The 17,163-nt window shown below is 35.5% G+C and overlaps 1 protein-coding gene across 1 annotated transcript in view; it reads right to left on the minus strand.

Annotated features, from left to right (window-relative positions):
- EAF2 (ELL associated factor 2) overlaps positions 1-17,163 on the minus strand; it is a 71,673-nt gene that overhangs the window by 52,432 nt on the left and 2,078 nt on the right. The window contains exon 2 of the mRNA XM_001371144.5: positions 4,239-4,333. Coding sequence (XP_001371181.3) covers positions 4,239-4,333 — 95 coding nt within the window. The remainder of the gene's footprint in view (positions 1-4,238; positions 4,334-17,163) is intronic.

Genomic DNA, 17,163 nt, shown 5'->3' on the forward strand with positions numbered 1-17,163 from the left:
CCCATTTTCCTACATCTCCTCCAGCATTTGCCTTTTATCATTTTATCCAATTTGATGGTGTGAGATGATACCTCAGAATTGTTTCAGTTTGTATTTCTCTAATAATGTATACAGAATGTCTAATGTATAGCAGCTGTGATCATTTGAAAACAATATGGCACAGTAGGAAAAGAACCAGTTTTGGAGTCAGGAAAATATTTTTTTTTTAACACTGGCCTCTGCTCTTCCCCAAAGCTAACACCTTGAAGATGTAGATAAGAAAAAGAAAGAGATGAAAGGATAAAGGAGAGAAATGGAGAAAACTTCAATAAGTCTAGGACATTAAAATTTTGTGTATATTTAAAGTGTGACTACTTTTCATTTACAATTAATGTTAACTGTGATCATTTTAATTTGGAGATAATATGGCACAGTGGGAAAAGAGCTGTTTTTGAAGTCAGGTAAATCTTTTTTTTTTAACCCTTGCTTTCTGTCTTAGAATTGATACTAAGAATTGATTCCAAGGCAAAAGAGTGCCAAAGGCAAGGCAACTGAGGTTAAGTGACTTGCCCTGGATCATACGGCTAGGAAGTGTCTGAGGCCAGATTGAAATCTAGTACTTCCTGTCTCCAGGGTTGGCTCTCTATCTACTAAGCCTCCAAGAAAGTCTTGTGTTGATCCTAGACAAGTTACAGGTTGTCTGAGACTCCGTTTTCTCAAAGAATATGCTTATCGTACCTCTAGTATAGGACTTTTGTAAGAATCAAATGAGAATGTACTTGAAACACTGCAAACCTTAAAGCATTGTATTAAGTTATAAGACACAACAATAATCCTTAATGTCAGTTACTTAAGTAATTAAGTCTCTTCTAGATATTTATTCATATATCTATAAATATTTTTAAACCCTTACCTTCCATCTTAAAATCAATATTGTGTATTGATTCCAAGGCAGAAGAGCAGTAAAGTCTAGGCAAGGGGTTTAAGTGACTTGCCCAAGGTCACGCAGCTAGGAAGTGTCTGAGACCAGATTTGAACTCAAGACCTCCTGTCTCTAGGCCTGGTACTCAATCCACTAAGCCACCCAGCTGCCCCCATTTATTCATATATTTTACTGAAAGTATTAAATTACTTTGGATAGATGAAATAGTATTGCTTATCATTAATAGACATACCATAATCATATTGGAAAATTCAAAGTTTTAAGTAAAAGGGAAAACCATAAGTGAAGTTTTCTATCCTTCCTTAGAAGCACAAATGATCTAGTTTTTTTGTTGTTTTACAACATGCTATGCAAATATGCTGACAAAGCTTTATCCCTCTAAGATGTAGATTCACCCAGAAGGACTGTACTACTACTCCCCAGTGTAGCACTGGAAGTCAGGAGGTTTGTATAGGTCTCAGTGAAGGAAGACTTACTAGGGCAATGGGCTATTTTGACTCTCTAACAACCTTTCTTTGCAGGAGGAAAAATTCCCAGGACAGCATGTTAGGTCTGGAGAACCTATATAGATTCCGGGGGAGGTAGGACTTAAGTGGAGAAAGAGGGTGTTATACTAAAATTCTTTTCTGCTGTTGTTGTTGAGTCAAATAAAGCATTTTCTATAGTCAATATTTTGTTAGCCTAAATATTTGCATGAGAGCTGAAGGTCTTTTACATTTCTCTTTTGCCACAGAGATGTAGACAGAGACTAAATTCTAATGTTCTCAGGGGAAACTTCAGGTGAAGCAAAAATATTTATGATTAGTGAAAATTCCCCCAAGACAAAACTCAGTCAGTACATAGGTTAAACTAGATCTCTTTGACAGACATTAATTCTTTGAGTGTGTTGACTGTGTTACTGAATAAAAAAAGAAAAAGTCTTTTTGGAAATAAAAACTAAAAAAAAATTGTGAGGTTTCATTTTACATCAGACTAGCTAAAAGCACAAAAGGGCAAAATAAAAAATATTGGAGAGGATATGGAAAAGTGAGGACATTAATACAGTGTTGGTAGAATGGCGAACTGATCCAACCATTTTGGAGAGCAATTTGGAATTATACTTAGAGAACTATAAAACAGTGTATACTCTTAGCTCTAGTATTTCTGGGTCTATTTCCCAAGGAGATAAGGGGGAAAAAGGGAGAAGAAAATCTATATTTTCCAAGAATTTATAACAGCTCTCTTTGCAGGGGCAAAGAACTGGAAATCATGGGAATATCCATCAGTTGGGGAATGGTTAAATAAATCATGATATATGATTGCAATGGAATAGTAATACACTGTAAGAAATGATGAGCAGATTAATTTTTTTAAAACTTGGAAAGAACTAAATGAGATCATGACAAGTGAAATGAGTAGAACCAAGAGAACATTCTATATCTCTATAGACTTTATATTTGAAGAATAACTGGTGAAAGTTCACTTCCAGAGAATGTGCTGAAAAAAAAAATGTTAACATGAGACATTATACATATGTGTGTGTGTGTGTGTGTGTGTATTGGCCAGATGATGCCTTCTATGGTGTGGGGAGGGCAGGGAGGGGCTTAGATACCTGGAAATAAATTCTATTAACTAAAAAAAAAGAAATAGAATAAGCCTTTTCAGTGTATGGAAAGAACAGAGACCCAAAGGGCTTTCACTGAACATTCTGAGTAAAAGGAAATCATATAAATACCAAGTCAACTCTCAGTCTATGTGAGTGCCTCTTTTATTTTCCTTCCTCAAGCAGTATCTGGAACCTACTAAGAGAGCAAGTTTTCAGAGTCTCAAATGAAAAGAGCTTAAAATCATCTTCATTGACACTTGAAGGAAGAGAAAAAAACCTAGGAAACAACCTATGTCAGGCTTGTGGCTTCTCCTTGATCTCTGCTGTTTCGAGTTAGAGATGGTAGCTCTTAGGGAAAATGAGAAGACTTTATACAAAATAGACAATTTACAAATATTTTTTGGATGGAAGTTAGAAGAAACATTCCCAATATAGCAATTGTCATTCCTCTGTTGAGATTGTAAGAGGCAATCATTTGACAAGATAATCCAAACTATACCAAATTTTTCTCTTTTTACAGAGAGAGAGAGAGAGAGAGAGAGAGAGAGAGAGAGAGAGAGAGAGAGAGAGAGAGAGAATTTTAAAAGAACTATCCATTGTCAAGCATATAATTTAAGGATAGTGTAGCCTGGCAGTGGTTGTTACCAACAGAAGGCTTTTCAATGGCTGAAGAATTGAGTTGGTAGGCTCAGGACAATCTTTAATAGATAGAATAAGATCATCTACCAGATGATCATGTTCTTTCCTTCCTTGCACCCAACACAGCACTTTGCTTATGTATTTATTATGTATTAGAGTTATCTGTGTTGATGCCATGCTCCAAATTGGGGTAGAATTGGGCAATCTCAGTGAACACTTAATAAGTATTTGCTCAACTAAACCAAATTGAAATAAGTCGTATCATACCAATATACAAATTTCAGCATTATATTTTCAATTTAGGGCAACTAAAAAGAGAGAACAAAGTATTTAAGACAAGTATGAAACAGAAAAAAAATGTTTTTCTTTTTTCCTACTAGGAAGAAGTGGGAATGGAGAGTAATCTAGGAATAGGGCTGCCCTTTCCATTCCCCCAAAGAAAGAATAATTTTTTTAAAAGAAAAAGAGGTAATGGAAGCAGTTTTTTAAAGCAAAGAGAACAGAAGGCCAAAAGAAATCACAGAAAAGCAAGACAATTTTGAAAGTTTGCATGTTAAATTTATTATATGCTTAAAAAGAAAAGTATGATGTACATAATAGATGCATAATTTCAAATACAATCCATTTTCTGTTCTACTGTACTTAAAGATGCATATATTTTATTTGCTGTTATGTTCAGAATTTTAGAAAAGAAAAAATTCCTAAAATATAAGCAAATGATAGCCAGTTCTTGGTTTGAAAACTGGAACATTCTACCAAGAAATTTTAAAATATTTTTCAGAAAAAGGTAAACAGATTGATAGAAGGACTTGGATATAGTTCTATCTGGTAACAATTACATGGATTAAACTTTTAAGAGTTCTTTTTAGACAGCAGATTATGCAATTATTTCAAACTAACAGTATGTGCTACTAAAATCTTAGAACTATTAAACAGTTTGTATTATTAATTACAAACAGAACTAAAGTTTTGTGTGTGCTTGAAACCTTGAGTTATAACCCAGACTCAAAATATTAATTTTCTTCAAACTCTAGTTAGACTACATTTCCACATTTAAATATTCTTTTATTTTAAGTGGATGACAATACTTACCTCTATATTTGGCAGTGTTATTGTCACCTGTTCACCTTTGCCAACTTCAAGATCTCCTTCACAAGAGGCGTCAATAGATGCAGGTTTAAAGTCATCTAAAAATAAACAATAACACTGACTTTGATAACTTGGAAAAATTCTTGTGATATCAAAAGCTGGACATATTTCAGAAGTATTGAATAATATTTAATAACCTCAGGAATTAAAAATTGATCCATCTTTGTTTATATTTAGTTAAGAACATGTATATGAGATATGTCATTTTAAAATTTTAAATAATTTTTACGTACTTAAAAATCAATTTTACAGATTTGTAGCCTCTAAAAAATCACAGAAAATAATTTTGTGTTTCCATTGCTTGGAAATGTTGATATATGTAATGTTCTGTACACTTTATAGCTAATCTGTAGCAGAGTCCCTATTTACAAATTGACAGATTAATTTTTTTAAACATATATTAACCTCCTTTCTCTATTTGTGCATGGTCATTTTTTCACAACCTGAGAAAATAAGATTTTTTTCAACTACATTGTAAACTCCTCTAAGGCAGAGATTGCATTTTAAATTCACTTATATCTTCTGATAGCATCTAAAAAGCACTCTGTAAATATCAGGCATTGCAACCAATAATGGTAACTACATAAATTATTAGATTACCATATGGAATCTAATATAAGAATGATTTATTTTAATACATATAGCCAAACAATTTTGATAGTGCTTCTGAGAAACCCACAATATAAATATTTGGTGTTTCTGACAAATTAAAATGTGTTTCAAGAATGATCCTAAATCCTAGATGATATTCAACATGTAATTATTAAGTACTTACTTTGTGCCATTATAGTAGGTGCTTGGTATACAAATACAAGGATTGAAAAAAAAATCTTTACTCTTAAGGAACTCATATTCTAATACAAGATACACCATATGTATATATATATATATATATATGTATATATATATATATATATATATATACACTTAGTATATAGAGAATAGTAGTAGTCTCTCGGTAACCGAGGATGGCAATTGTCTTTGTGCGTTTTCATCTATGGTGTATAGATGATACGACTTATTTCAATTTGATTTAGTTGAGCAAATACTTATTAAGTATTCACAGAGCACTGAGCTGCTCATCTACCTTTGGAGTCCACCTGTCACTCAATTCTCATCTGTGGCCCCTAAGAAACTGTAGCATGCTCAGCAGCCACACCTCAGTAAAATTTTCTTGGCAGATGAACGAAAATAGGTTGAAGTAATCACTGAGCCTCAAACTTACAAATGAGTTAGAAAGCCTTTTTCCAGTGGCATGGACAGATGAGAACAATTTGTTCCAATAGCCATGAAAAAAGCTAAAGCAGGCACTGTGGAGCACTTAGAACTTGATCAGATATGGAAGATGACAGTCATCCATTATATCCAGAGCAATCACCAGTTATTCTGACTTTTCTCTTACCACTGGGCTTTCATGATTCTGGAAGTGTGAGGCTGATGACTTTATACAACTCTGCCTCACTTAAATCTAGTTCATACATAAGTCAAGATATCATCCTGTGATGTTACTGGTCCTCTTTGAAAATGAAGGACAAACAACAATAATGGTTTCATTTCATAGATTTCCAGAAAGAAAGTTCTACTGAAGTAGATCTGAACTACTTTGCATCTTAAGTCTTAGAGAGTTGCCTGGGGCACTGAGAGGTTAAATGACCTGCCTAGACTCAGGGAGGTGAGCTTTGGACCCAGCTTCCTTCAAAGCTAGCTATGTACTGTGAAAAACTGCCTTTCCCTGAAAAGATCATCAAATGTTTGCTAAGTATTCAGAAGATGTTTAATACCATTGATTCATAGCATGGAAGAGATAGAAAAAAAGATAATAATGTTCTGAGACAGGAATTTAAGTGTTTAGGATCTTGTAAGAATAAAGTATGAGTTGAAAAAGAAAAGTGGTGGTCACCAAAAAGGAAAAGGTAGAGAAATTGAGTTTAAGGTATTGGAATTTCAACATGGATTCTGAAGTCATTAAGGATGATAGCAAGGTATGAATTATGAAGGAAGACAACTAGGGCCTGGTTATTATTGAGCAAAGAGATAAAAGTAAGGATGTTAATAGATTACAATTATAGAGAGCTCACATTACATAAACTTGAACAGATATGTTGAATGATGGTAGTATAAAAATGGTCTAGAAGTGGCCACTGGAAACCAAGAAGTATGTCTAAGGCTTCTTCCTGTTACTGGGAGCAGGAAGCAAATGGGGGAAAAAGGACAAGTTGCTATTTTTAAAAAGCTACCAGGAAAATAGTATGAAAGCTGGGTATGTAAAGGTAGAAAAACATTTTGAGGGAAAAATTTTCTCAAGGATGTAGGGGAGTTTATTAAGCGGAATAAAATAGAATGAAAGGCAAACAATTTTCAAAATTACAACCTACCATTAACCCAAGAAAAAATTGTCTTATTCACATAATAATATAAATACAAAACAACTGCAATATTTTCTTATAAAAATTGACAAAAAATATTTTAATGGAAATGTCAGTGTTAAAAGGGTGGTGGTAGTATAAACACACTACTACATTTAGAGTGAAATTATAAACTGATTTAATCATTCTGAAAAAATGTGGAATTATGCTAGGGGAAAAAAACCTCAATAAAATGCAAATACCCTTTAATCCAGTGATTTTACTATTGGGCATATAAACCCTAAGGAGGTCAAAGGCAGAAAGAAAAAGCTCCACAGGTGTCAAAATATTCACAGCACTTTTCTGTAATAACTTTTCCTTCCAAAAAAAAGGAAACAAAGTGAATGTATCCATTGATAGAAGAATTACTGAATATATAGTGACAAAAAGAATATTTTGACCTATAAGATTATAAAATTATTGCCCTGTAAGAAACAACAAATATGAGGAAACAGGAGAATGATTTATAGACTACAAAAAAAAGTAAATGAAAGAACTAAAAAAAAGAAAGCTAAATTTAGTAACTGAAATGTACAATCTTGATCCTAGAAATGATAAAATGCAATTCCCTCCTTTAAGAAGAAAGATAAGGAGCTCTCAGTCTAGAATGCTGCATATATGATTTAATCTCAGTCACAATGTGGATTGGTTTGTTTAACTGGATTTGGTATAGTGCCTTCCCTGAAAACATATTTGTATTTGCTTATAAGGACATATTTCGCCTGTTAGAATGTAAGGTATTATATTTTGAAGGTATTACCCTTCATTTTTGTTAATGCTTTGCAAACCTTACAGTGATATATGTGTTAGTTATTTGCTATTATATCATCATCATTATTATTGTAATTTCCATGCCTAGCATAGTATGAGTGCTTAATAAATGCTTGATGTCTGATTGCTAGAATTGAGTAGGCCACTGGTCTGGTTAAGAAAATAGTTTGGGCAGTATGTAGTCCAGAACTCAGTTCAGACTTTTGAAACAGACTAAAAGAATTTGAGGGAAAGGAGCAGTGAGATATTGAAATGGTTAAATCTGGGATAAAGACTGGGGATGAAAGAAAATAAATTCAGAGCAGGATAATGACCTAAGAGAATGTTGAGGGGTGGAAGGATTTGAGGTCATGATGGTTCAGCAGAAAAGATTTGGTGGGGTGGGCAGCTGGGTGACTCAGTGGATTGAGAGTGGATAGAGATGGGAGATCCTAGGTTCAAATTTGGCCCTTCCTAGCTGTATAACCCTGGGCAAGTCACTTAACCCCCAATGTCCTAGCCCTTCCCACTCTTCTGTCTTGGAACCAATACACAGTATAGATTCTAAGATGGAAGATAAGGGTTTAAAAAAAAGATTTAGGAGTGAGGCATAAGGAAAAATGGAATGATAGCGTGCTATGGCTAGATAGTGTGATTTCAGAATTTGAGATCATCAAAATAGACTTGTGGAGTACAGGAAGATCAAGGTGGAATGAAGGATTAAGAAATAGAGATTTGAACAGATTGATAAACTGGGAAGCAAGGATTATTCCCTAATATAAGAACAGGTATAAAAATGAAGGCTGTAAGGCAGGTATTGAACTCCTTGAGAAAGGAAAATAAGTTGGAGAGGACAGAGAGAGCTGGTATAATTATGGAAAGGATGATAAATCTGGATAGAATATACTTCCAATAAGTCATGAAAAAAGCATTATGGGCCTACTTTGTGACACACTGTGCTTAGCCTGGGGGATAAAGAGAAAGACAAAAGAAGACTATGGAGGAGCTCACAGTACAATGGAGGAGGTAATATGCACTATATATGTATATTTTATATACACACAGATAAAGTATATACACATATATAACAATACATGTTGGCACTTCGTGCTAAAATGTATGTGTATATATGTATGCATATATGTGTATGTATAATAAATTAGCAAAAATTCACAGTAGAAAGGCATAAGATTAAGGAGGACTAGGGAAATCCTCTTGCAGAAAGTGTAACTTTAAATGAAATGCAAAGGTAGGGTAGAGAGAAGGAGGGAGCAAGTTCCAGGCATGAGGGACAGTAAAAATGCTTAGAGATGGTAGATGAAGTGACTGCAAAGAAGACCAGTATCACTAGATCTTAAACTATATAGAGGGGAGTAAAGTGTAAAAAGATTGGAAAGGTAATCAAAGATCAGGTTATTAAGATCCTCAAAAGTCAAACATAGGAGAGCCTGCTAAATTGATAATGCCAGAAGGAAAGTCTGTAAATAGCAATATAAAACAAGGAATATACTGATCTCCCTACTGGACTATTATATCAGGTAGCATTATAAAAGGTGCTTTCAAATACCTAGAAGGTCTCCATGCATAGCATGAGATAGAAGGTGCATGAAAGTATAAGATCTAAGATGAAGGAAAGTTTGCTCATCACAGAATAAAGAGCAATGGAAGAGGCAACATAACTAGACTGGCATATGGATGGAGAATAGCTGAGATGAATGATATGAAAAGAATGTGAAATGATGGGGTTGAGTTGGATTTGAGGGTTATAGCTTTGAACAGCTTTGCTTTTTTAGACTATATTATTCCATTCCCTTCTGTGGTTTCTTGTGAGTACAGAATAGTCCAGTTATATTTCCTTTTCTTTACATTGAATGTTTTTCTCCTCGTTGCTTGCAGAATTTATTGTTTCTCATTGGAATTGTTAAATATAACCACTGTGTATCTTGAGTTTGAAATAGTTTGTTTTGTTTTCCTAGAAGTACTATGCAGATTCTTTTGATTTGTATGTATTTTCTGTATTCAGAAGTTATTTTGTATTCTAGTGTTCTAGTTTTGTGACTTGTCATATGCTTTTTTTAAAAATATATTTTATTTGATTATTTCCAAGTATTATTCGTTAAAGACATAGATCATTTTCTTTTCCTCCCCCCCACCCCCCATAGCCGACGCGTAAATCCACTGGGCATTAGATGTTTTCTTGATTTGAGCCCATTGCTTTGTTGATAATATTTGCATTAGAGTGTTCATTTAGAGTCTCTCCTCTGTCATGTCCCCTCAACCGCTGTATTCAGGCAGTTGCTTTTCCTCGGTGTTTCCACTCCCATAGTTTATCCTTTGCTTATGAATAGTGTTTTTTTCTCCTAGATCCCTGCAAATTGTTCAGGGACATTACACCGCCATTAATGGAGACGTCCATTACGTTCGATTATACCACAGTGTATTAGTCTCTGTGTACAATGTTCTCCTGGTTCTGCTCCTCTCGCTCTGCATCACTTCCTGGAGGTTGTTCCAGTCTCCATGGAACTCCTCCACTTTATTATTCCTTTTAGCACAATAGTATTCCATCACCAACATATACCACAATTTGCTCAGCCATTCCCCAATTGATGGGCATCCCCTCATTTTCCAATTTTTGGCCACCACAAAGAGCGCAGCTATGAATATTTTTGTACAAGTCTTTTTATCCATTATCTCTTTGGGGTACAGACCCAGCAGTGCTATGGCTGGATCAAAGGGTAGATATTCTTTTGTCACCCTTTGGGCATAGTTCCAAATTGCCCTCCAGATGTCATATGCTTTTAAAAGGTCTATGATCCTTAAGTTATCTATTATCATACATTATGTCTCACTGTCTATATGTTTTGCTTATACAGAAACTATATGTTCACTTTACATTACTATTTTTTGCTTCTCTTCTTCCAGATGCTCTTTTATTTAAAAATATTTGCATTTCCAATACATTGTTCTTCAAAACCAATGCAACCAAAATGAGAAGAGAAGAACAAATACATTGTTCGTTCACTTCTTTAGAAACACCAGCGTCTTCAAGTTTTAATGCTAATTATTTCTGCAGTACAGACCATCAATTCTGCCATTCCCCACCCCCAACTTCTCTCAAGATTCTGATTTCTTTCTTGAAGCATTCTAGAATATCCTGTTTGGTTTTTTCCTTGGGAATTCATAGGTTGTTTCACCAGGTGTTGGTCCAATTCCTTTTGTTTTGCAGTACTTGTTAGAGAAATTTAAATCTCTTGACTGTCTTGAAACTCATCTTTTCTAATTTTAGTTTCTTCTCTGTAGTGGTATCAGCATGTGTTCTAAGTATTTAACTGAACTTTATTTCTTTTGAGGTCTTTGTTAGTTTCCCCTTTTCCTTACAATCCCTTGACTCACTTTCTGATTCTTCCTCTTTGCTGGTAGGTTTGCTACCAGGCCTGAATCTCATAAGCTTTCATAAAACTAGAAAATTCACCTTTTACCAGTCTTGAAGTCAGGACTGGTGAAACCATGAATACAAATATCCTACCCTAATTCCCTCTAATCATTATTTCTCTGATTGGGCTGAATCAGTATCTATCTGCTGCTTTTCAACAGGATTGGAGGAGAATGGTGTAGATGTCCTGAAAAGAGTTTTGCCAAGGGTTGGGGATGGAATTCCCCAATCTATCAGCTTCACTAGGTACTGGGAAACCCGATTCTCTCCTCACATGACTAAGGAGAGTTCAGGTACTCCTTTGTGCAAAAGGATTACATTAGGAAAAAGAAGGAGCATGGCATGCCAGGAGAATCCCAAAGCACAAGTCTTTGGGTTAGTTTGTGCAACCTGCTCTGGAGCACAGAAGTTGATAGTAAGAAAGCTGAGAAACATTATTACTGTTCACTGCTGTTAATTCTTAAGGCTTTTTGTCGGTCTTCTTGCTTTCTTATTCTGTGGAAACAAACATGATTGCTCTACTTTTGATTCCTAGAAATCTTCTGTTGTTTTGTTTTGTTTTTTTAGAGTAAGGATGGAGAAAACATTTAGGCCTTTATCTTGTTGGTCTTATGACCCAGAATTCATGAGTACTGGAAGAATAAAAAGTTGGTAGAAGTTTCTTAGGCAACTACTAAAGCACACACCCTTGAGAAGACTGTGAATTAAGAGCTACTTAACAGTTCTTTGAAGTGTTAGGATACAGGTACTGGGTTGCATTTGGAGGTGATAAGCTCATGACTAAGGCACAGGTCCTGAGTGAATGCAGGAATTAAAAGAAATGGTAACTAATACTTACTGTGTGACTATGGGCAAACTGATTAACATGAGAGCTTTAGTTTCCCCATTTGTAAAATGGAAAAGACATATTATTTACCTTATCAACATGATGTAGAAACCTTTAAGTATCAAACACAACAGAATATAGATTCATCTATTTCTCCTGCTTTATTTCCACTATGAACACATAAAAAGTTTTATATATCACAATGATGAAGTCACTTGCATAACAGAACAGTATATCACTTGGGTCTTAAATAAATATTAAAACTTTTTCATGTTTAAAAAAATTCTTAATGTTAGTATGGAAGGGAAAGAATGAGTAAGAAAAGATTCCCAACATCCAATGCCTTTGTTCCTACCCATGTGCTGCTGAATGAAGCTGGAGAAATTTATGAAACCATTGGTTGACTACAAATTTAGGTTACATGACCCAAGTGATCCTTCACTACTAAAAGACAATCCTTTTTATACCTTTATAATTAACTCATTATTGCTGCCCCCCTCACCATAGCAGCTCTTCCAAACCTTTTCATCTCTCCTCAAATATCCCATCACCACTTTTGCCTCTATCTACTTGACTGAGTTCCTTGGCTTACATTTTCCTGAAAAAAAAAATTGAGGCCATTCACTGAGAGCACCTTCTTTTCCTCTCTTCATCTTACATCACCTATATGATTTCTGCTTATTTCTAATTTGTAATGATTTTTTTCACCCTTGCCTCACATGAAGAAGTGGCTCTTCTTACCAATGTAAACCACTCTGGTTAAACAAGTGATGTCATCCCATCCTATCTTCTCTAGCAGACTACCCCTTTATAATCTCTACTATCTCACTTGTTTCAATCTCTTCCTGTTGACTGGCTCTTTCTCTGCTGCCTACAATGATGCCTATGTCTATTTCATTCTTTAAAAAAATCATCATTTGATCCATCCAGCCTGTATCACTCCTCCCTTTTGTGCCTAAACTCTTTGAGAAAGCTGCCAATAACAGATGCCTCTACGTTCTTTTTTCTTACTCACTTCTTAATACTCTATACAATGGCTTGTGATCTTATCAAAATAGTTATTCCTCTCTACAAAGGCACTAATAATCTTTTAGGTGCCAATATCTAAAGGGCTTTCTCAAATTTCTACCTTCGTGACTTCTATTTAGCTGATCACCCTCTTTTCTTTGATAATCTCTTCTCTCTACATTTTTATGACATTACTCTCCTGGTTTTCTTCTGACTTGTTTGACCACTCCTCAATTTCCTTTGCTAGATCTTCATTCAGGCCATACCTATAAATTCTGTGGATCCCCCCCAAAGGCCTATACTGGGTCCTCTTCTCTTATCCCTTTAAACCATTTCACTTAGTGATCTCATCAGTTCTCTTGTATGAAATTATCATCTCTATTTTGATGATTCTTAAATTTTCTTCAGTCCTAACCTTTCTGCTGACCTCTGGTCTTGCATCTTAAATTCCCTATTAGACCTCTCAAACTGGATGTCTCCTAAACACTTTAAACTTAACATTTCTGAAACTGAACTTACTATTTCTCCTCCCAAACTTTCCTATCTCTTCCAAACTTTCCTATTACCATTGAGAGCACCAACATCATGCTTAGAATCTTTAAGTCCTCACCCTGTCATCTCCCATGTCCAATCTTTTGCCAAGGTCTATCAATTTTACCATCATGATGTCTTTCTTTCTTCTTTCTGAAGCCCCCTTCCTCTTTCTGACACTGCCAACACCCTGGTACCAACTCTAATCACCTCATGCCTGGACTACTGTAATGGATAGCCTGATAGTCTCTCTGTCTCATCTATCCTCATTCTATTATGTCTCCACTGAAAATAGATATTCCTAAACACAATTCTGATCATGTCACATGCATACAACATATATGCATATATAATATAAGCAACAACATACTCATACAACAGCATCTGTCCTCTCCTATTTAATATGTTCTGATATCTTTATATTACCTCTAGGATCAAATATAAAATCCTTTGGCTTTTAATGCCTTTTGTAATCTAGCTCCTTCCAACCTTTCCAGTTTTCTTATATCTCACACCCCACCACACATATACACATACTCTGATCCAGGGATCTCTCAACTCCACTCAGATTTTTCACTGGCTATCTCCCATCCATAGAATGCTATGCTTCTTCCTGTTTTCTGGCTAAAATCTCACCTTCTACAAAGATCTTTTCCTCTTAATTCTAGTGCCTGTCTGCTATTGATTATTTCTAATTTATCTTGCATACAACTTGTTTGTACACAGTTAATTATTTGCATGTTATCTCCTCACCATTAGATTGTGAGTTTGAGAGCAAAGAGTGCCTTTTATCTTCTTTGCAACCTCAGTACTTAGCACATTTCCTGGAACATAGTAGGTTCGTAATAAATGTTTACTTACTGTCTGAAGGATCTTACTCTAGTCTAGTAATTGCCTACTCTCTCTCTCTTTTTTTCCCCCTTCATATGTCCTAAATAAGAAAGTTGCTGATAGATGGAAATGCTACATCTTTAAGGAAGGTTCATTTACATTTTAGTTAAAACCAGAATCTGTTCTAAATTATTTTATACAGCTGCCTAGTTATAACTCTGAAAGGAAGAATAATGGAAGAAGAGAATAGAGGATAAGGAAATAGATGAGGGTTTCGGAAACAATAGTAGTAGTAGTAGTAGTGGCAGTGGTGGTGGTAGTAGTAGTAGTAGTGGCAGTGGTGGTGGTAGTAGTAGTAGTAGTGGCAGTGGTGGTAATAGTAATAGTAGTAGTAGTAGTAAAAATACCTCTTTGGGAGTCTGCACTCATCTCCTCCTTCTTTAAGTTTAGGTCTACCACTACATAATCTACCACATAAATATTTAACAAGGTGGGAAGTTAAGATAATAGAGTCTTCTTAGATAGTACTTCTTATACATCCTGTGACTACATCTATTATCTGAACTACCACAGCATCTAGCATAATTCTATAATCAGTTACTAAAATGTGCATTTCTGTTCTATAATTGTTTCATATACTGTTCCTCTAACAAGATTATAATTTTGAGCATAGGAATTTTTTCTTCCTCCTTTTGTATCCTTCAAGTTGCTATACTCCCTTTAAGCACTCAATATGAGTTTATCAACTAAAACACACACTGGTTCATCAAATACACTATTGTCCTGATAATGGCTATGGGCCAATGTGGGAAAATACAATTGTTTTCCTATGTCAATCTCAAAAGGTCAAAGACATACTCAAATATCACTTGTTTTCCTTAATGCCAAACACAAAGGCTAATAATAACCTTTTCTGAAGAAGAAAATGCATTTCTAAAAGAGAAAAATGTGGATGGGTTCATAGGGATTTAACCAAATTAGAATTTTAAAAGACACTTATAGAAGATGGCTGGTCAGGTTATAAAAGTGACAGTTTTAAGAAAAGTGTCAGGAGTACCAAATTTTTGTGATAAGCACTAAGAGACAACAAAACAATCCCCTTTAAAAGCCATTTTAGAAGCAAGAAAAAGGTCATAATAGTGATAGGATCATTGCTAAGGGCAAAAGAGATTATAACATATGACGCTAAAGGAAAAAAATTCTTGAATCTATTAAAAGGGTGGTTTATGAGCATTTTTAAAAGTAGGAATAACCAGATTGCTTCAGAAAGAACAAGGTTGTACCAAACTAATCTCATTTCCTTTTATCCTAGGATCACTAAAATGGTAGACTAGGAATATGTCAATAACATAGTGTACCTTGTGCATAAAACATTAGTAAAGTGATGTAAATACAGAACTAGTTGAATCAAAGAGCCCAGAGAGAAGTCTTAATGAGTTGCTATCAACTTGGATAAGTATCTAATGGATGGCCCCATGGATTTGTTCTTGGTCCTGGGCTGCTCAATATTTCCACAAATGACAAGGATGAGTACATGGTGGTAACAGCTGGCTGAAAATAGTTTATATGTTGGATAAAAGTTGGGTTTAATAAAGGTCTTGACAGGGTAGAATGATAAGCTAAGTCTAATGAGATGACATTTAACAAGGAATACTCCAATTGGGTTCAAAGAAAACACCAAAATACAAAGATTAAAGATTAGGAGAGGCACACATGGCTAAATAACAGTTTTCATGGGGGGGGGGGGAAGCTAGGAGTTTTAGAAGATGGCAAGTCCAGTATATGGAAGCCAAAAAGGCTAATATAACTGTAGGCTACAATGGACAGTGTCATAGATGATAGTCTAGTTATCTTCTATCCTAGACAAACCATATCTGGAATATTGTGCCCATTAATAGCCTTCAATTTGATAGCTAACATTTATATAGCACTTACTAATGTTGCCAGGCACTGTGCCAATCACTTTACAATTATTATCTCATTTGATCCTTACAACAGCTCTGGGAGATAATTATCCCCATTTTATAAACAAAACTAAGGCACACAGAGTGATTTGGCTGCAGTTACTGTAAGAGCAGCATGCAAAGGTAAGAATGGAATGTTGGAAGAAGACATGATTGACAGATGAAGGCCTTGGTAACAGAGGATCATGGGAGAAGAAAGATGACCTGGGAGAGTTCCAAGAGGAACTTGGGGCTTTTGAGTTTGGATCTCAAGATGCTAAAGATTTGTCAAAAGTCAACTAAAGGATTTCTAAGTGACTAGCCCTGGGACTTCTCCAGAAGAGTGTTACTACGTCCTAATATCTCTAATAACATCTACAGAGAGATTCAGGTCTCATTGGACCTGTGGGGGCCTTGGACTCTCAAGACTCAGACTCTCTCGGCCCTATTGCATCTGCTTGACTCTTACCTTGACCCTTCTAGTATTTAATTTAGCTTGAGATAGTTGGGAGGTGAGGAGAAATTCTGATTTTTGCTCTGAAGCAGTCAGAACCAAAGAACTTGTGGGGATTTAGAAAATAGAGACACCAATAATCTCTATAGGAACCCCCACACATCTTGATATCTTGGGTTATTAAATTATTCAATACCCAGTCAGATATTTAAAAGGGATTTATTTAAGGATCTTTGAGGAAGCAACTCACTGGGTTACTGATCAGCCATTGCTAAGTGCTGGTCAAGACCCCACTCTGCCGAGCCAGCAGTCTAGGGGGAGGCTTGTCTTCCTAGCCGATTTGTGCTCTGGTATTTTGGGGGTACCCCAGCCATCATTCAACAGGGGAGACTTCCCTTCAACTCCCCATCACCAACTTACCACTGGGGATCCTCAATTTCTCCAGTTATATCCTCTGAACCACAGCCCAGGAAGAGTGAATGAGAGAGAACAATTGGAGTCACTTCACCTTAATTCCTACCTTTCCTCACATATTTGTTCCCGAATAGTAGCCTCCTCTAGACCAACAAACACCTTCTCCAAACAATCATCACATTACATAGTGCCTGAGGCCAGAGGAAGGACAAAGAAAAGCTGGAGTGAATCCCACAGAAAAGTTGGTAAAAGAACTAGGGGAATGTAAATCAT

This window comes from Monodelphis domestica, chromosome 4, assembly GCF_027887165.1.
Source record: "Monodelphis domestica isolate mMonDom1 chromosome 4, mMonDom1.pri, whole genome shotgun sequence".
Taxonomy (NCBI): Eukaryota; Metazoa; Chordata; class Mammalia; order Didelphimorphia; family Didelphidae; genus Monodelphis; species Monodelphis domestica.